This window comes from Trichechus manatus, unplaced genomic scaffold (genome assembly GCF_000243295.1).
Source record: "Trichechus manatus latirostris isolate Lorelei unplaced genomic scaffold, TriManLat1.0 scaffold00030, whole genome shotgun sequence".
NCBI classification, from domain to species: Eukaryota; Metazoa; Chordata; class Mammalia; order Sirenia; family Trichechidae; genus Trichechus; species Trichechus manatus.
Window position 1 is genome coordinate 14,883,049 of NW_004443966.1, and position 21,363 is coordinate 14,904,411.

Here is a 21,363-nt window from a genome sequence, read left to right on the forward strand (position 1 = left end):
ATTCCCCAGAAGCCCCCACGCTGCCTGAGGTGCAGCAGGAGTGCCAGAGGGGGCCCAGAGATGGGCAGACAGGAGGCGAGGGGGGACACTGGAGGCTGAGAAAGTGGAGCTCGGGCCGAGACTGGAGGATGAGCTGGAAATTTCCAGGCAGATAAGGAATGAGGTGAGGGCGTCCGAATGTACAAAGGACAAAGTGCGCTTTGATGGTGAGACAATGATTCCACTGTGGGCTGTTGCATTTGAGGCACCCGTGAAACAACCAAGCGACGGGTCTGGCTCTCCCTCCTACTGCTCGCCCCCAGTTCTGCTGTGTCTGTCTCCTCAGAAAGAGTGGTGCTTTCTGAGGGCAGCCATGACTTCTCACACTCTGCCCAGCACGGTCACTGAGGAGACGTGGAGCTGAATTTAAAACACCGCATCACCAATCTCTCCCCCCGGGGCACCTGCTTTCAGCTTCTCCTGCTGGTGCTGGCCGCCAGCTGCGTGTTTGTGGGCTGGCTCTTGGCTGTGAGTGTCTGGTCTCCCCAGGTGGGTTCTAGGCCCTGTGCAGGTAAACAAGCCCAGAAGCTCATGGTAACCCATTACTGTTGAGTCCATTCTGACTCATGGTTACCCGATGTGTTACAGAGTCGAACTGCTCCATGAAGTTTTCTTGGCTGTAATCTTAACGAAAGCAGATTACCAGGTCTTTCTTCCACAGAGCCACTGGGTGGGTTCAAACTGCCAACCTTTGGGTTGGTAGTCAAGCACAAACTGTTTGCACCACCCAGAGCCCTTGAAGCTCAGGGTAGGTGTTTCCTAATAGGGCCATGTGTGGGAATCACTGTGAGCTTGTGAACCAGGCACCGTCCCAGGCTGCACTCCAGAGATTGGACTCAGAAAGCCTGCTGTGGGCCCCGTGGCTGATTTGGATGCATAGTTGGATTTGGGACTTGTTGCTAAAGAGGTTTTCCAGGCCCCTGTATCCACCCTGATTTTCAACCCTCTCCCTGGGTGCATAGTGGTTAAGAGCTTGGCTGCTAACCAAAAGGTCAGCAGTTCAAATCTACCGGCTGCTCCTTGGAAACCCTATGGGGCAGTTCTACTCTGTCCTATAGGGTCGCTATGAGCTGAAATCGACTCGATGGCAATGGGTTTTGGTTTTTGTCCCCAGAGTTGGCACCTCAGACGTTTTTCTGGGTGGGAGCCCAGTGCCATGGAGTGGTCCGTCCCCTGCCGGGACGGAGACAGTGCCTCTGTGGACTGAGCTAAAGCGGCCTCCCAGGAGCTCCTGACTGGGATGTTGTTCCACCCTCCAGGCTCCCAGGGCAGCTTCACCAGCACACATGCCAGCTCACCTCGGACCAAGCCTTCCCTGGGTCTCCCCTTTTCCCTCTCCTACCCAGCAGGCTCCCTCCCACAGGCTGCCAGCCTCATTGTCATGGATTCAGTTGTGTCCCCAAAAAATATGTGTATCAATTTGGCTAGGCCATGATTCCCAGTATTGTGTGATTGTCCACTATTTTGTCATCTGATGTGATTTTCCTATGTGTTGTAAATCCTACCTCTATGATGTTAATGAGGTGGGATAGGTGGCAGTCGTGTAAATTAGGCAAGACTCAATCTGTAAGATTTGATTGTGTCTTGAGCCAATCTCTTTTGAGATATAGAAGAGAGAAGTGAGCAGAGAGAAAGGGGGACTTGATACCACCAAGAAAGCAGTGCCAGGAGCACAGTGCGTCCTTTGGACCCAGGGTTCCTGCACAGAGAAGCTCCTAGCCAAGGGGAAGATTGATAACAAGGACCTTCCTCCAGAACCGACAGAGAGAAAAAGCCTTCCCCTGGAGCTGACGACCTGAATTTGGACTGCTAGCCTACTAGACTGTGAGAAAATAAACTTCTGCTTGTTGAAGCCATCCACTTGTGGTATTTCTGTTGTAGCAGCACTAGATAACTAAGATACTGATCTCAGACTTAAGTTTCAGATCAGATTAGCAACTTGGCAGAGGGGTAGAGAAGGACCATGCCTTCCCCCAGCAGCTCAGAGGTTTCCCTGTTGAAGTAAGGGAAGGGCCATCAAAGCTTCTGAGTGGTCAGGGCCTACATTCACCTTCCAACCACTTGGCTGGAAGTCACCCTTTCCCAGCCTTGGGGGGGAACCTGCCTGTTGCACCCACCCTGGGGGCCAGCAAGCTACGCGGTGCAGAGGAGGAAAGGGCCAGGCTGGCGTCAGGTGCCCGGGCTCTGGGTCTGCAGGACTCAGTGCAGACTGGCTATGGATTCCCTCATCTGAACTAGAACCTCAGTAGTCTCAACCCTAGCTGTGCTTTACATGCCACCTGGGTCCTACCTGCCCTTGCCTGACCCTCGGAGAGTGCGTAATTGAGCCGTGGTGGGCCCTGGCTCCAGTGACTGATAAAGCTCCCTCGTGATTCTAATGTCCTTCCAGGGTTGAGAACCACTGGGCTAGATGCTCAGCAGCGCCCCACCCCTTCCAGCTCCGACAGTTTGTGGAAATGGTTATTATGTGCTGGATTAACAACCAGGGCCATTTTACTATGCATTTCACATAACACTGAAATCAATATTTGTATTATATAAAAAGATATTCAGATAAGTTAATCACAAAAGGACAAATATTGTATGGTCCCACTTATACGCTTAGAATAGGCAAGTATATAGAGATCACAGTTTGTAAGTGGCTACCAGGGGTGGGCGGGAGGGAGGGGAAAGGAAGCCACAACGTGTAGGGGATGCTGAACTTCTGTTAAGGGTGATGAAAAAATTCAGGAACGGTTAATGGTGATGGTTGAACATGGTGAACATACTTAATGTCACTGAACTACGCATGTGAAGATTTGTTGAAATGGCAAATGTTTAGCTACCTATCTATTTACGACAATAACAAAAAGATATTCAAGATAAAAACTTTTTAAAAAGACGTCAGTGAAACCAAACATTTGATAATTATAAATAACATTTTAATTTAGAAAATTTTAGAACATCAAGTAAATGTAAATTTATAACAATATACGGTATCATTCTGGTCTTTGTTATTAGCAGATAAAATAAATAACAAGTATTCAAAACATTAAAATCAACACAGTTCCAAAACACAAAATGTAATTAGTCTTGAAAAATTGAAGATGAAATATTGTTTGATCCCTTTTAAAGCAGAATCTTAAAATCAAAGTATGTCATGTCACATGGCACAAGTATTTTTGTTTCTGTAAAATTTTCCAGAAAAAGCTTTTCTTGACTTTACCCGAGTGGAAACTGGTAAGAAGATGTATTTGTGAGATACACCGACAAGGCCTTTCAACTTTTTTTTTTTCTAGGGACTACAGTCGTTTATTTATAAGGCATCCTAGTTTTTGTTTTGAAAGCATTTCCAGTTTGTCTTAAATTCTTTAGATTTATCTTGTTCAGATGGGAATTCTGATGCAATATTTCCTGTATCAGTTTCAAAACTATCATGTTGCTATTCCACATGTTTGGAAAGTCTGTGAATAGAGTAACAGTTACTCTTACAACAGAGTTTTGCTTTGTCTACTTCCATACAACCTCTGAGTAGGGCTCAAGGCATGTTTCACAGTTCAGATTTTTCTTGACATTGTCATTGTCTCCTTTTAAAAACATACACAAAATGGAGAGAAGAGTGTGATGAACATCCACACCTGGCTTCAACGATTATCAGCTCAGGGCCAATTGTGTTTCATCTATCCCCTATCCATTCCTCCCACCCCAGCTGGATTACGTTGAAGCCAATCCAAGACATCATATCATTTCGTCTGTAATTACTTCAGCGTGCAGCTCTAGAAGCAACCAACCAGTTGCAGTCAAGTCAGTTCCAACTCATGGTGACCCCATGAGTGTCAGAGGAGAACTGTGCTCCATAGCGTTTTTGATGGCTGATGTTTTGGAAGCAGATCGCCAGGCCTTTCTTTCGAGGTACCTCTGAGTGGGCTTGAACCTTCAATCTTTTGGTTAGCAGCTGAGCATGTTAACTGTTTGCACCAACCAGGGCCTCTTCTCTAGAAGAAAAGAGCTCTTTAAACATAACCACGGTACTATTATCACACTTTAAGTATTGATAATTTCTTATTGTCTTAAAATATGCAATATTCAAATTTCCCGAGTTTTCTCATACATTTTTTTTTTTTAACTCTGAAATGAAAGTATTGGACCAATGAAAATACAGTGTTGGCACTAAGGTTCAGTCTTCGTGAATAGAGCATGGCAACCCCGAGGTGGAAGATGCAAGGAACTGGGCCAGACCCTGCCTTTGGATTCAGAGTACTGTAGGCAGCAGAGGTCATTCAGTCGTTCAACAAAATGAAAAGTAACACCATGCCCAGCCCTAGGCCAGTCCCCGCAGACAGAGCAGTGACCAAGACAAACTCGTCCCTACCTGAGGGCAGCTAGGGCCGTGGCATTTAAGTGTCAAGTTTGCACGTGGAACTATGTGTACCAAGCGCAGTGGGATTTGGAGGCAGGTGGAAGCTAATTTTGCCCTAGTAAGCATCATGGAGGAGCCTTGGTGGCACAGTGGTTAAAGCGCTCAGCTGCCAACCAAAGGGTTGGCAGTTCAAACCCACCAGCCAGTCTGTCAGAGAAAGATGTGGCAGTCTGCTTCTGTAAAGATTACAGCCTTGGAAACCCTATGGGGTAGTTCTGCTCTGTCTTACAGGTCACTATGAGTCGGAATCAACTCAGCGGCAGTGGGTTTGGTTTGGTTTGGTTTTGGTTAAGCATCATGGAGCAAGGGATATTTCAGTTTAGTCTTGAAGAATGGGTAGAATTTTGCCAGGAAGACGTGTCTCACTCGTGCAAACAGCAGGAGCAAAGGCAGGGAGGCGTGAAAGTCCCTAGTGTGCAAGGACAGGATACATGACAGGAGGCACCTGGCAAGGCTGGTGGGAGGTGAGGTGGGAACGGGTGGGTCATGGGGGGCTTGAGAACTATTCTAACGAGTGGGGCGTTCTGGAACCTTCCAGAGAGGACCCTACAGCTTTGTTGTACGACATAAAGTATGGACGGTGAGTCAGGAGAGCAGAACCTTGCGGGAACAGTGAGGAGTTACTTGGATATCTGAGCACTTCCTGGAGACCTACCCCTACTAGACCAGAAGCCCCATGAGGGCAGGCCTGTGTCTGCCTTGATCTCCATGGATCTCCAGGGTTGGCACAGTGCCTGGCACACAGAAGGTGCTCAATATATGTCTACTGACTGCTGACCTCCAGTGCTCCCAGTGCAGGGCACTCCTGCCCACCTCCACCATCACCCATGGCGTTGCCGAAGGAGCTTCCTCCAGCCTTAAGCCCATTGCTGTCAAGTTGATTCTGACTCATGGCAACCCCACGTGTTATGGAATAGAGCTGCTTCTTAGCGTTTTCTTGGCTTAATCTTTAAGGAAGCAGATTGCCAGGCCTTTATTCTGCAGCACCACTGGGTCAGTTTGAACCACCAACCTTTAGGTTAGCAGTTGAGTGCAAATTGTTCGCACCACTCAGGGACGTTTTTGGCCTGAGGCTCATGGAAATGGGGCTTTTCCAAATGCATGAGGCATTAGACTTTAGGATCTGGGTCCGGTTGCCCTGGACCAGGAGGTGGGGCAGGGGCACATGGAGAAAGTCTTAGAGATGAGCTTCTCAGCTGAGTATACGAGGAGATGACTATTGGACATGCAGTGAACATGCAATGAACATGCAATGAACATTGGTGTACAAGTCTCTGTTTGAGTTTCTGATTTCAAGTCATTTATCTCCTTTTAATAGCCTTAGTGCTTTGGTTAAAAAAACAAAAAACAGTCACTCATTCTGGGAAAACTCCGTTGTTGTTGTCAGCTGCTGTTGAATTGGCCCTCGGCTCATGGCAGCCCCATGCACAACAGAGTGAAGTGCTGCCCAGTCCTGCACCATCGCCATGATCTGTTGCGGATGGAACTGTTGTGATTCATAGGGTTTTTATTGGCTGATTTTCAGAAGTAGATTGCCAGGCCTTTCTTCCTAGTCTATGTTAGTCTAGAAGCTCTGCAGAAACCTGTTTAGAATCAAAGCAACATGAAAGCCTCCACTGACAGATGGGTGGTGGCTGTGCATGATGGGCATTGGTCAAGGATTAAACCTGTGTCTCCCTCGTGGAAGGTGTGAATTCTACCATTGAATCACCACGGCCCCTGGGAATACTCTAGTGTCCTAGAAAAGTAAAAACAAAAAAAACCAAGCCTGTTGCTGTCAAGTCGATTCCAACTCATAGTGATCTCATAGGGCAAAGTAGAACTGTCCCATAGGGTTTTCAAGGCTGTAATCTTTATGGAAGCAGACTGTCACATTTTTCTCCTGAAGAGTGGCTGGTGGATTCGAACCGCCGACGTTTAAGTCAGCAGCCAAGTGCTTAACCACTGCACCACCTGGGCTCCTCGAAAGTAGGAAGAAGAGAGTAAAGCAAAGTGAATCACTACTACAAAGAGAGAACCACAGTGCACGTTTTGGTAACTATCCTTCCAAATGTTTTCTAAATACAAGCAGTTAAATGTAACACGGTTTTATATGGATGGTATTACATGATTTACGCTGGTCTATAACCTGCCTTTTTCCTTGAAGGCATGTCAGGGCGCCGTTGCTGTCTTCCCACGATCTGTAACATATCTAATCACCGTGCAGTACAGTTTTGCATGGATGTACCATAACTTACTCAGCCAGCTCTCTAGTGCCAGGAATTTGGATTGTTTCCAATTTTTCTCTGCAACGTGCTGTAAAGAATATCATTTTATATTCAGCTGTTTTCGGGTATGCAATAATCGCCTAGCAGTAAATATCTAGAAGCAGGATAGCTGGGACAAAGAAAAGGCTCAGTCCACACACTGAGTCCCAAAGCCAAGCTGAGAGGTCACCATGGCAACCGCGTGCCCTCGCGAACATGGAGAGCCCATTAGCCACAGCTCCAGCCAGGAGGTGGGTCAGAGCTGAGGGAGGATCAGTCTGTTTTCAAGCAAATGATAAACCAAGGGCAGAGGGAGCATTCATGCAGGATTGAGATGGTTTAGGGCACATGGTGATAATAGCCACCATTTATTGAGTGCTTAGCCCTGGTGGCTCAGTGATTAAGCGCTCAACTGTTAAGGTAAAGGTTGGCAGTTTGAACCCACCTGCTGCTTTGCAAGAGAAAGGTGTGGCAGTCTGCTTCCGTAAGGATTGCAGCCTTGGAAACCCTATGGGGCAGCTCTGCTCTGTCCTATGGGGTCTCTATGAGTCAGAACCGACTTAACGGTAGCAGTTTTTATTGAGTGCCTGTTAACTGGCAGATCCCGTGGCTTCTCATCCTCATAGCAGCCACTGATGCTTTTATTACCCTCGTCTACCTGATACAAAAATTCAGGATTAAGTGTATTAAGTCATCTGTCAAAGGGCACACAGTAAATGAGGGAGCCAGGATTTGAAGTTAGCCTGTCTCCATGCCTCAGAATTCTCCTTACACCTCTGTCTCACTCCCTCCTCCCACCCTGAGTGACCAGCGAGCCATCACCAGCTCTCCCCCGTCACCATCTCTGCATCCTTCAGTCCTGTTCCCCTGCTCCCCTGTGCGTCATGTCCACCGCGTTAGGTGTGGTGAACACTGATTCTTCACCTGGGCTCTGTTCTCCAGGCTTCGCCCTGGCCACCTGCTGCTCTGTGCTGAACTACACGGACAGTTCCCCAGACTGTGACTCTCTCCCTGCCTCCGTCCCTTTGCTCCTGCTGTACCCTTTGCTAGACTGCCCTCTCTCCCCATGGTGCTGCACTCCTCTTTGTAGTTGTGTTGTTGGGTGCTGTCGAGTGGATTTCGACTCATAGTGACCCCACGTGACAGAGAACTGCCCCATAGGGTTTTCTAGGCTGTGATCTTTACCGGAGAAGATTGCTAGGTCTTTCTTCTGCAGAGTCACTGGGTGGATTCGAACGGCCAAACTTTTGGTTGGCAGCCGAGCACTTAACCACTGTGCCACCAGGGCTCCTTCTAGTGTTTATATGTATACACACGCAGAGAGAGAAAGAGAGATTGATTTATTTTGAGAAATTGGCTCACGCAATTGTGGGGGGCTGGCAAGTCCAAAATTGGTAGGTCAGGCTGGAGATTCCTGCAGGTTTCTGTCCCAAGGAAGAGGGCAGAGAGTAAAGTTCTTCCAAAATTATCTATTTATATTCTGGAGCAGAACACACTGGAGGGAAACTCCCTTTTCATCTGACTGATTGATTACATTAGATTACTTTATGGAAGATGGTTGCATTACAAGTTCCATTAGATTACATTATGGAACAGCAACTAAACTAGTGTTTGACCAAACAACTGGAAACCATGGCCCAGCCAGGCTGACATATAAAATTAGCCATCATACTCTTCAAGACTTAGCTGGAGCTTCATTTCTTCAAGAAGTTTTTCCTGACTCCCTAGTATGGTATGCCTACTCTGTGTTCCCATGGAAGCATCTGGTGCTAACCACTGTTTACCATCAGATGTGCTGTGTGGCAAATGTTAGTGTTGATCTCCTACACTAGAATGTGAACTCCTAAGGGGTGGAGTCATCTTTTCCACACCTCCATTCCCATCCTACCATATCCTTGGACACCCCGCAGGTATTCAGTAAATGTTTGCTGAATGAATGAATGAAAGCTCGAGCATATTCCCATCCACTCTCTATTTCTGCTCCCAGCTCCAGGGCAGGGGAGAACAGGAGACTGCATTAACCCAACCTGATTGGATGAGCACCAGCCCCGGTTCCCTGTCTCTCCCCTGGCTGGTTCCTAAGCATCATTGCACAACATCATCTCCCAGCTTCCACTCTCTTTAAGCCTGTCCGTCCCCTCCTCACACCTCCCACTCTTTCCCTGCCAGGGAAACTGAGGTACTGGGTGAATCCTTTATTTACACCCCCCCAACACACCCACTTTATTTTGCCCATAAATCGAAGAAATGTGGCTCTTCCTCATCCCTGTCTGTGCTCCTCTCCTTCGGGAGGGGGGGGGTCTCAAGTTCTCCCTGGCTTTGAAAGTCACCTCTCTCTGCTCCCAAATGTATCTGTAGTGTTTCAACTCTCCTTCAAGACATGGCCACTCCCCGCCCCCCTCCGTTTTGGTTTTTTAAAATAATTTATTGAGGTGAAATGTATATAACATAAAACATAAAACACCATTTTAAAGTGTACAATCACCATGTTATGCCACCACCGCCTCTATCTAGTTCTAGAACATTTTCAGCACACTCCAAAGTAAAACTCCTGACCTATTAAGCAGTTTCCCCCGTCTTAGTTATCTAGTGCTGCTATAACAGAAATACCACAAGTGGGTGACTTTAATAAACAGAAATTTATTTTCTCACAGTTTAGGAGGCTAGAAGTCCGAATTCAGGATGCCAACTCTAGGGGAAGGTTCTCTCTCTCTCTCTGCTGGCTCTGAGGGAAGGTCCTTGTCCGTTTTCAGCTTCTGTTTCCTGGTTTCTTGGAGATCTCATGCGGCGCGGCATCTATCTTCCCCAAATGGGCTTCCTTACTGCTTGCTTAATCTGCTTTTTTATATCTCAAAAGAGATGGATTTAAAACACACCCTACACTAATACTGCCTCATCAACATAAAAAAGAAAACCCATTCCCAAAGGGATTATAACCACAGTTACAGGAGTTAGGATTTACAACACACACTTTGGGGGACACAGTTCAATCCATAACACCCCCTATTCTCCCTCCCTTTAAGCCCCTGGCAACTACCAATCTGCATTCTGTCTGTATGGATTTATCTATTCTGGATACTTTATATAAATGGAATCATAGGATATATGACTTTTGCAATTGGCTTTTTTCACTTAGCATAATGTTTTGGAGCTTCATCCACATGGTAGCATGTATCAGAACTTCGTTCCTTTTTAAAGCTGAATATATTCCAATTTGTTTATCCATTCATCTGTTGATGGACACTTGGACTGTGCCCACGTCTTAGCTATTGGGAACAGTGCTGCTGTGAACATGCATGTATATGGTCACTTATTTTTAAACTGCCAGCCAGCATTTCTGTGCAAGTCAAACTCAAGTTGTCTTCAATCTGCCTGTTCTTCCTCACCTCCTTCATTGGGCTCTGAAGCGTGCTCTGAGACCTTGGCTAATGTTGCTGAGTCTCTTTCTCTGTGATCAGACAGCTGACCTTTAATACCAGGCATTCCAAATGCAGACCTTCCAGGGGATGATCCTGGTAGGAGTGGTAGGGCTGGGGTACCCCCAGAGAGCGCACACCCCACGTGAAGGAGCTGCGTGGCTTGGCTGCATCCAGTTGGTGCCATGCGGGAACCTACAACCCAGGGCTATAGATCTTCACATTTGTCAAGGGAAACATGGAGCCCAGGCGTTTTTGTGAGGTCCCTTGATTTTTTAATGTTGGGCCAGGTTTGTTTGTTTTTTGAACAACGTACATGCCAAAAGTGTCTGCTTTCCACACTTTCCACCCACTGTTGTTGGTGTTGTGTGCCGCCGAGTCAATTGCGACTCATAGTAGCCCTGTATAACAGAGTAGAACTGCCCTATAGGGTTTCCTAGGCTGTAGTCTTTATGGGATTGAATTACCAGGTCTTTTCTCCCACAGAACCGCTGGTGAGTTTGAACCCCCGACCTTTTGCTTAGCAGCTGAGCACTTAACCATTGCGCTACCAGGGCTCCTTTCATCCCATTACACCCCTCCTTTTCGTTGTTGCTGCCTCACCCTCATGGGGCTGATCTAGCCTCTATGTGCTCCCTATTGCTTGCTGTCCCTGGATATGGACAGCTTCCAGTCTGTCTCATCTATTTATCAGACTCTAAGTTCTTTCGGGACATTGTTGTTTAATGGTAGAATTCTCACCTTCCATGCAGAAGACCCAGGTGGATTCCCAGCCAATGCACCTCACACACAGCCACCACCCATCTGTCAGTGGAGGCTTGTATGGCACTATGAATAGGTTTCAGTGGAGCTTCCAGACTAAGACAGACTAGGAAGAAAGGCCTAGCAATCTACTTCCAAAAATCAGCCACTGAAAACATATGAATCATAATGATCCAGTCTACAACCGATTGTGGGGATGGTGCAGGACTAGGTAGCATTTCATTCTGTTTCATTGCATGGCATGGGGTCACCATGAGTCAGGGGCCAACTCAATGGCAGCTAACGACAACAAGAAGCAGCTCTTTGAGGCACTCAGATATTTAACTCAGAAGCCTAAGTCTCCCCCAATGCCTAGGACAAGTCCTTGAATATTTTTGGCATCCACTTACTATGTATTGAGTAAATGCCTGCACATGGGTTGAGTCTGAGGCTTCCAGGGAAAATACTTTGGGTGTAGCTTACAACAGGAGCTTGGGAGAGAGGGGGTGGCAAAGGATGGAGACCTGGGAGGAACTCAGGATGGCAGCAGCTGCAGGGAGAGGAGAGATGTCCTAGCAAATACTGTTCGAGAGAGAGAAGAGTTGAGGACAAACAGTCTGAGGGGGAAAGGATGCTTGAGTCCTCAGCAGGAATGAGAAGAGGTCTCCAGGGCTAAAGGAAAGAGCACTGCTTCCGTAGAACACCTATGCCGTGGTCTCAAGCTCGTCTGGTCAAGGGCCCTTTTTTTAACCAACGGAAACACTGAAGCCCAGAGAGGGGAAGTGAGTTTACTCAACGCCTCAGAGAAGCACCATGGCAGAACAAGACTCCAAACTCAGGTGTCTTGAGTCCAGTGCTCTCTCTGCCTCTGCAGCCTTCTCAGATGAAGACATCCCTGCCCCTTTTTTCCCACCCGCTTGGTGGGTGGGCCTGATTCTGGTAAGGTGCACAGTGTGGGGCCTGAGTCCTACTCCCCAAGCAGAATAGAAAGAAGGCCCAGGGTGCGGCTGGCAAACCCTGTGTGCAGACCTGGGTGGCCTGTGGGGCAGGAGAGGGGAGAGGACTGTGAAAGGAGATGTGAAGAGGGGCCACATCTCCACCTTTCTCCACCCCTGCTTGCCCACAGCAGCAGCCTCCTGTGGGAAAGTGGGTGAATGAGCAAGAATGAGAAAATGTTTGAGAAGGAAAATCAACCCAGAATGCCTCCTGCTTAGTGGGGCTGCCTTCATGGCAACCCTGGCCCCTGCCACCACCACAGCCTGCACACACTTCTTCAATGGCTTTGGCCAGAGGAGAAGACATACCTTCCACTCTACCAAAGGAGCCTGGGGTAGGCAGAACAATGGCCCCCTAGAGATGTCCATGTCCTACTCCCCAGAACCTGTGAATATGTTAGCTTACATGGCAAAGAGGAATTAAAGTTACAGATGGAATTAAGGTTGCTAGTCAGCAGATTTTAAAATAGATTATCCTGGGTTCCCTGGGTCTGACTCATGTCAGACTTCTAACCCACAGAACTGTGAGATAACAAATTGGTATTTTTTAAGCTACTAAATTTGTGGCGGTTTGTTACAGCAGTGATGTTGTCAGGTTGCTGTTGTTAGGTGCCATTGCGTCGGTTCTGACTCATAAGGACCCTGTGTACAATGGAACGAAACACTGCCTGGTCCTGTGCCATCCGCACAACTGTTGCTATGTTTGAGCCTGTTGTTGCAGCCGCTGTGTCAGTCCATCTCGTTGAGGGTCTTCCACTTTTTCTCTGACCCTCTACTTTACCAAGCATGATGTCCTTCTCCAGGGACTAATCCTTCCTGATAACATGTCCAAAGTATGCGAGACGAAGTCTCTCCATAATAGGACACTCATATAGAGTCCAAAGAGGTGACTTGCTGTTGTAACATGCCATGCACGGCCACAGCTCTGTGCCTCTACTCAAGCTGTTCCTTCTGGCAGCTGTACCCTCTCCCCTTCCCAAAATGACAGATTCTTTCTGACCCCTTAAGCTGCTTCCAAATGTCATCTCCTTGATAAATTTTACCGTGACCTTCCCCTGCTTCATACCCCTCCCCCAAACATGAAGTTTTCCCCTTTAAGATCCTTCCGTACAACTTTATTTTCCTCATTCTTGTAGCATTTAACTCCCTGGGCAACTGGTTTGTGGGTATCCGTTGCTGAGTGGCGAGTTCTCTCAAAGATCAAGCTGTGATTTATAGCCCTTCATCCCTAGCTCTAAGTGGTGCCTGGCACACAGGGTAGGTGGGTGGGTGGGTGGTGGATGAATGGGTGAATAAATGAATGGATACATGGATGAATGAATGGATGCATAGATGGATGAATGGATGGACTAATGAATGAATGAATGGACTGATGAATGAATGAATGGACTAATGAATAAATGAATGGCCTCTGAGTAGAACAGTCAACAAGTTTTTATTGAGCCTCTTCTTTTATATAAAGATGATCCATGCCCTGTCTTCAAGGAGGCTAAATTGTGGAAACCAAAACAACCACACCTAAAAGAATCAGAGAACAATGACAGACAATATGTAATCAAGCTAACAGTAATAATTCCCATTTACTATGTTGCTGTTGGCCAGGCTCTGTGCAAGAGCCTATGTTCATTACTTCATTTAATCCCCATGCAGCTTATGAGTTAGGTACTCTCAATATGTCCATTTTACAGCTATGGAGATCAAGAACGAGAAAGTCAAGGGCACCAGCTACTGAATAGAGAAGACAGGGCAGACACCCAGATCTGTCTGACCCCTAGACTCTGAGGTCAACCACCTGCTAACTCTCGAGGAGTTCAGGGAAGGGAGAGAGAGGCGGGGACTGGAGTAACTGGGGAAGGCTTCCCTCCGGGAGGAGGTGGACTGTGGGCTGGGCCTGAAAGGCTGTCAAAGAAGTGGATTGAGGGTTGGAAATGGTCAAGGCTTGGGGACAGGCGTGAAGCCTGGCCAGAGTGAGAGACTCCCCCGGGAGTTGCAGGGGATGGGGTTGGGATTGGCCAGTACCCCAGCCTGTGCTCAGCCGTGGCTCAGTAGTTTGCTGATGGTCCCCCACCAGGTGCCTTCCTCCCCATCCCTGCCCCGCCAAAGGGAGAGCTGGTCTATGGGGGAGAACCAGGCCCCATTGCCCCTGTGGAGTTGGGCTGGGTCACCATGCATGTGGATGTTTCTCGTATCAGAGGGCAAGACCAGTGCAGCCTGTAGAGCCGGCTTCTCCCTGGAGCACACCGGTTGGGAGAATGCCTCTCCCAGCCAGCGGGGCCAGTTCCGGGGTGCCGGGGCAGGAGCAGTTTTCTGGAAGGGACATGCCCTTCATTCACCGACTGGTAGGCATGACTTACACCCAGAGAGCCCTACTGTTTCCCGCCAGCTTGGAGCCTCCCCAGCGATTCCTGGCCTGGTGTGGGGATTTCATCTGGACTTAAGTTACCCTATGGATGTGGCTTTACTTCTGTTCACCAGGCACTGCATTGGGCTGTGGGTTCTGAGCCTTTCTTGAGTCACAGAAAATCTGAGGAAAGCTGTGGCCCCTGCCCCCAGTGGTATACGATACACACATGTGTACACACACGACTGCACACACACGGCTGCACACACATGCCTACGTACACACATGGATGCACATGCACAGTTTTATATTTATGGAGTCCCTGAGCCCCATCCATAGATTTCCATGCGCCACAGATTGAAAATCCCCACCCAAGGAGTTGTTGCGGCTGGTTGCCCGTTCTCCTGAATGGGTTAGTATTTGTAGTAATAGTAGCTGCACTAGATTAGTAGTAATAGCGGTAATAGTACTTACTATTGTTGTTTGGTGCTGTCAAGTTGATTTTTCACTCATAGCGACCCCATGTGACAGAGTAGAACTGCCGCATAGGGTTTTCGAGGCTGTAATCTTTATAGGGGCAGACCTCCAGGTCTTTTTCCCATAGAGCTGCTGGGCAGATTAGCAGCTGAGTGCTTAACCATTGCATCACCAGGGCTGCTTGTAGTACCTACTACAGGTATTTATTTATTGTTTTGTAGGGGCCCGTAGCACAGTGGTTAAGAGCTCAGGCTGCTAACCAAAAGGTTGGCAGTTCGAATCCACCAGCTGCTCCTTGGAAACCCTACTCTGTCCTATAGGGTAGCTATGAGTCGGAACCTATAGGATTTCCAAAGAGTGGCTGGTGGATTCACACTGCTGACCTTTTGGATAGCAGCCGAGCTCTTAACCACTATGCCACCAGGGCTCCAAGCTCCTTAAACTGGGGCCTTAATGGAGCCAGAGTCCTCGTGCAGACCACTTGAGTGCCCTCCCACCCCAGGACCGGCCTAATGACTGTGGGCAAAAAGGTGAGGCTGGCCCCTCACTCCAGACATCTCCCCATAAGCTATCACAGCACCTGAAATTCCTCTGCTAACGTTGCTTTGGGTCAAATGTATGACCTCTTATCTGAAACACTGCTGACGAAGTTCAGGCAGCCACGTGTGATTTGGACTGCATGACCCCTCTGGGGCTTCCTAATCTCACATGTCTATTAGCCTCAGAGCAAACGCGGGGAAAATTCCTTACCAAACAGCAGACTTTGCCTTCACTATATATGCCCAACTATAAATGGAGATTTTTGTTTTCCAAAATAATATAGTTCAAAGAAAAGAGAAAGTGGCAGGAGTCCCTGGTTGGTACAAATGATTAACGCCTCAGCTGCTAAACAGAAGGTTGGAGGTTTGAGTCCACCCAGAGGCATCTCAGAAGAAAGGCTTGGTGATCTACTTATGAAAAGTCAGTTATTGAAAACCGTATGATAAATTTTTGTATGGGGAAAAAATAAAAAAAAAAACAAAAGAAAGAAAACCCTATGAAGCACAGTTCTACTCTGACACACAAGGGGTCGCCATGATTCGGAGTCAACTTGACAGCATCTGGTTGGTTATCCAAAGTCTTACATGCCCAGCATCACTGTGTTCCTTTATTTTGAACAATGGCTGGGCTGTTTGAGGAAGACATTGTAACCTGAAACTGCCCCAGGCAAGGCTTGTTTGGGGTCCCTTCAGAAGGCACCTGACACAATCAAACAAAGAAGAGAAAGTCAAAAAATGTAACACAGCTTGTGATTTATTCCAAGGAATATGGCCTTCCAGCTGCAAGTATTGGTTTTATTGTAAACCAAAAACCAAACCCAAACCCATTGCCGCTGAGTCGATTCTGACTCATAGTGACCCTATGGGACAAAGTAGAACTGCCCCATAGGGTTTCCAAGGAACGCCTGGTTGGATTTGAACTGCCAACTTTTTGGTTAGCAGCCGTAGCTCTTAACCACTATGCCACCAGGGTTTCCATTTATTGTAAAAGATCCTCTAATGATCCCTTTAAAGAGCAGAAGCCTAAGAATGGAGAGAGAAGCCGTTGCAACTTGACCTTAGTCAATCCCTCATTCACAATTGGCATATGTCATCATTTGCCGTATTTCATCAGTTCCAACATGCACTTTTTTTTTAAACGGTTTAACAGCTCTGAAATCAAGATTCATTTGCAATCAATGGTCTTATGATTGTAAGTAGCAGCATATTTTGTCGGTCTTAGCAGTACACAAAATAGTGGTGTGGCTTCCAGCTAGTAGGGTAGGTAGGTGAGGACTAGGGGATCCCCCACAGGCGGTGCAGCACAGAGAAAATATCACACTGAGACCCGCCGCACTTACATATATATTGTAGCAAACAGGCATAAGAACAGTCTGACAAGCTGTTCTGTAAGTCCTAGCCATCTACCCTTTTAGGGACCCTGGGTTCAGTGGTAGAATTCTTACCTTCCGTCAGGGAGACCTGGGTTGGATTCCCATCCGATGCACTTCATGTGCAGCCACCACCCATCTGTCACTGAGGCTTTCGTGTTGCTATGATGCTGAACAGGTTTCAGGGGGAGTTTCCAGACTAAGATGGACTAGGAAGAAAGGCCTGGCAATCTCCTTCCAAAAATCAGCCAATGAAAACCCTCAGTTGTTGACGCTCAACGATGTGATCCACCGCCGATCATGGGGATGGCACAGGACCTGGCAGCATGTCATTCCGTTGTGCGTGGGGTCGCCATGAGTTGAAACCAACTCAAAGGCAGCTAGCAACAACGTGCATCTTGCTTGACAGTTCATGCAGTAGCTGTCTAGAGGCATGGCTTGGCGGAATTTCTAGGTGGATCAAGCCAGTGAATAATGGGGCACCTGTGCAACACTTCCCTCCGGCTCACCTGTCTCTTTGTTGTTGGTGTTGTGTGCGGTCGAGTGGATTCTGACTCATAGTGACCCTATAGGACAGAGTAAAACTGCCCTATAGGGTTTCCTAGGCTGAGATCTTTAGGGAAGCAGATTGCCAGGTCTTTGTCCCGTGGAGTGGCTGGTGGGTTTGAACTGCGAACTGCTGACCTTTCAGTTAGCAGCCAAGCGCCTAACCACTGAACCACCACGGCTCCTTCACCTATCTTTAATTGCAGTCACTTCACCAATGCGATATCATTCAATATACTTAGTCGCAAACCCTCTGATGTTGATCAAAACTACCCCAGCTGAGCAAAGTTGTGCCCTCTGGAGAGTGAGATTATGGTTAGCCTTTCAAATGCTAACTGGCCACCCCTGGGGTGTGTAAGTTAAAACTAGTATTTTCCATATCACACTGTAGAAGTCCTTGAAAGCAAATTGCAGACAGTATCATAATAGTAAACGAATACTTGTGACTTGGGATGAATTTTTCAGCCGACAGCATTAAACACAGCTTCAAAAAGTGTAGATTTCCAACAACTTTGATGGAAGTGAGAGTATTTTTCACTTAAACTGTGTTAGGGGACTCCAAAGAGTGTAGCTGTGAAGATACTGTCATCGACGATGCATATGAAAATCTTGAATACGCTTATTTCTATGAGATATGAATAGAAAAACAGTATTTTACAATTAATATAGTGGATATGGTAAGGGATTCTAAATATGTGTGTATAACTAAATTAATAAATTAATGTTATAAAGAGACTATTAGTTCATTTGCATCCTAGAAGTTATTGGAAAGTCACCCATCAGCTTATGTTCAATCACATTGCATGTAAACATATGTGGTAGGTTGTAAGGTTTTCTGACTGTGTTCTTCAAGGCCTGGGATACACAGCATGCAGGCTAAATTTAAGTGCTAACTGAAAGGTTGGTGGTTCGAACCCACCCAGCGGCTCCACAGGAGAAAGACCTGGTGATCGTCCCCTTGACGACAGGGAAAACAACAACAACAGGGTAAAGTTTACTGGTGGAGGGACCTTGAGGGATATGGCGGGAGCCCTAGCCAGAGAGGGTGAGGTGGTAAGTACAAATTCCACCTCTTACTCATTTTGCTTGCTTTTGCCTCTAAGAGGCCTGGCCCATAGCTCCTGATGGTGGTTTTGTTGTTACCATTTGCCTTATTTTTGTTTACGGCTGTTTCAGGAGAACTCGGCTGGGCTTCCAGAGTGTATCCCTGCCCATTTACCTTTTTTAGCTGTTTAAAAAAATATTTATAAATTAAATCTTATCTGGAACACCAATATACTGTTGAAATAAGAGCGAAGCTTCACTTGCTGTTTAGATTTAAGAACTCTGGGAAGCCCTTTTGTTTTATTCAAGCTTATTTTTAGACCTCTGCAAAGAGACAACAAACCGATCTGCTGTTTGAAATCCTGGAAATTACGCTCGCGTTTTTATAGTGTTGGTGAAATTAAGAGCTTGGCTTGTGATGAGAAGAAGCTAAAAAGGCCAGCGAGTTCGTTTTATGTTCAGTTATGTCTGAAATGATTAACAATAGCCACACATACACATTGTCAGCCAGGCTTTATGACTTTTCATGATCATCCATGGACGCTTCACCATTCTTGGCAAACATAAAGGTTTACGTTTTAAATGCAAAATAGCAATGGATAGCGGGAGAGCCCTCTTTTTTTTTTTCAATGGCAGGAAAATACATACCTCAAGAAATCTTCCACTTCTGAAACTGCGGAATCAAGTTTGAGCTTACCTGAGAGTTGCAAACCTGATTAGTTAGCAGATAAGTTTATTGTTTAGCATCTGGGTTATACACGTTGTTGTGAACATTTTCTGTCTTCTATCTTTGCTTGGCAGTAAAGAAAAATTAAGTCCTAGTGCTTTGTGCTAGGACTTAATGGCCTTTAGTCAAAGTCAACTCTCTTCTTAAAAGGAAGCTTGTTGTTTAGCTGCCATTGAGTTGGCCCCGAATCACAGCGGCTCCAAGCACAATGTAACAAAACACAGCCCGGGCCTGCGCCATCCCTATGGTCCATTGTAGATCAGACTATTGTGATCTCTAGGGCTTTTACTGGCTGATTTTCAGAAGTCGATCGCCAGGCCTTTCTTCCTAGTCTGTCTTAGTCTGGAAACTCTGCTACACCTGTTAGCATCACAGCAACATGCAAACCTCCACTGGCAGACAGGTGGTGGCTGCGCTTGAAGTACCAAAAAAAGCCAAACCCGTTGCCACTGAGCCAATTCCGATTCACAGCAACCTACAGGACAGAGTAGAACTACCCCATAGGGTTTCCGGGGAGTGGCTGGTGGATTTGAACTGCCAGCCTTTTGGTTAGCAGCCGAGCTCTTAACCACTGTGCCTCCAGGGCCTGAAGTACATTGGACAGAAATCCAACCTCGGTCTGCTGCACAGAAGGTGAGAATTCTTCCACTGAACCAACAATACCTCCAAAAAAAGGAAATGTAGCCCTCTTATATTTCCTTTCTCATAGAGAACCTGTTGCCGTCGAGTCGATTCCAACTCATAGCGACCCTACAGGACAGAGTAGAACTGCCCCATACGGTTCCAAAGATCACCTGGTGCATTTGAACTGCTGATCTTTTGGTTAGCAGCCATAGCTCTTAACCACTATACCACCAGAGGGCTTGCATTACTATGTTCCCGCTATAATTCAGAAAAAAGTGGAAGATGAAGTAGGGATAGAAGTGACCTCTCCATTTCTAGCCACCAGCACCACCTCCATCTCCAAAAGTGGTCCTTAGGGCATAACCTAGGGTACTACAGAGTACACTGTGAAGTGTCTAGCATCTGGGGTCGCTTGCCAAGTCTATAGCAATCCACAGTCCTCAACTCAAACAACAGCAACTCTGTGAAGCATCACCACCCCCTCTTCCCTCCACAGACCTTGAAGAAGACCAGAAATCAAACCCCACTTCTACCTCTACTAGCTGTGTGGTCTTGGGTAAGCCCTCTGACTTTTCAACCCCTCCATTTTTCTTTCTGTAAAATATAAAATTCTTTTTCCCAGCTGAAAAGCAATAATAATAGCAAGTGTTGGCCGAAATCATTCATTTAGCATGTTTTCAAGGTTCATTTGTGTTATAGCATACATCAGTGCTTTATTCCTTTTTATGACTGAATTATATTCCGTTATACGAATATACCATTTTTTGCTTATCCATTCATCTATTGATGGACATTTAGGTTTTTCCACTGTTTGGTGGTTATGAATAATGCTGCTGTGAACATTCATGTGCACACTTTTTGTGTGGACATATTTTCAATTCTCTTGGCTAAATACCTAGGAGTGAAATTGCTGAGTCATATGGTATGGTAACCGTATATTTAACTTTCTGAGCGACTGCCAGACTGTCTTGCAAAACAGCTGCACCATGTCACAGTCCACCAGCAATATATGAGGGCTCCACTTTCTCTACATCCTTACCAGCCCTTGTCTGTCTTTTTTATCTTAGGCATCCTAGTATGTGGGAAGTGGTATTACATTGTGGTTTCAATTTGTTATTTCCTTAAGAACTAATGAAGCCCTGGTGGCACAGTGGATAAAGTGATTGACTGCTAACTGAAAGGTCAGCAGTTCGAAACCACCAGTGACTCTCAGGAGAAAGATGTGGCAGTCTGCTTCTGTAGAGATTTATAGCCTTGGAAACCCTACAGGGTCACTATGAGTTGAATCGACCTGATGGCAGTGTGTCTTAATGACTAATAATGTTGAGCATCTTTTCATGTGCTTATTAGCCATTTGTGTATCTTCTTTGGAGAAGTGTCTATTCAAGTCCTTTACCCATTTTTAAATTGGGTTATTTATCTTTCTATTAGGGAGTTGTAAGAGTTTTTTTTAATATATTCTGGATATCAGATATATGAGTTACAAATCTTTTCCTTCATTCCATGAATTGTCTTCTCACTTTCTTGAAGGTATCATTTGAAGCCCAAAGTTTTCAATTTTTATGAAGTCCAATTTGTCTGTATTTTTTCTTTTGTCACTCGGGCTTTAAGTGTCGTGTCTAAGAAACTGTTGCCCAGGCAAAATCATTTTGAGTCAATTTTTGTAGAGGGTGTGAGGTAGGGATCCAACTTCATTCTTTTGCGTGTGGATATTCAGTTGTCCCAGCACCATTTATGGAGCCTACCCAATTCGTAGGCTAAGTTAAAGCCTCCCCTTTTTCCTTAAGCTGCTACAGCACATAGAGAATAGTCAGCTATACATTTAGCCCTTAACCTTACTGATCACATGATAAAAATGC

The 21,363-nt window shown here is 46.4% G+C and overlaps 1 protein-coding gene across 1 annotated transcript in view; it reads left to right on the top strand.

The window, feature by feature from the left end:
- PAQR5 (progestin and adipoQ receptor family member 5) overlaps positions 1–21,363 on the top strand; it is a 91,442-nt gene that overhangs the window by 20,118 nt on the left and 49,961 nt on the right. Inside the window, exon 2 of the mRNA XM_012555035.1 lies at positions 7,627–7,720. Within this exon, the coding sequence (XP_012410489.1) occupies positions 7,627–7,720 (94 nt within the window). The remainder of the gene's footprint in view (positions 1–7,626; positions 7,721–21,363) is intronic.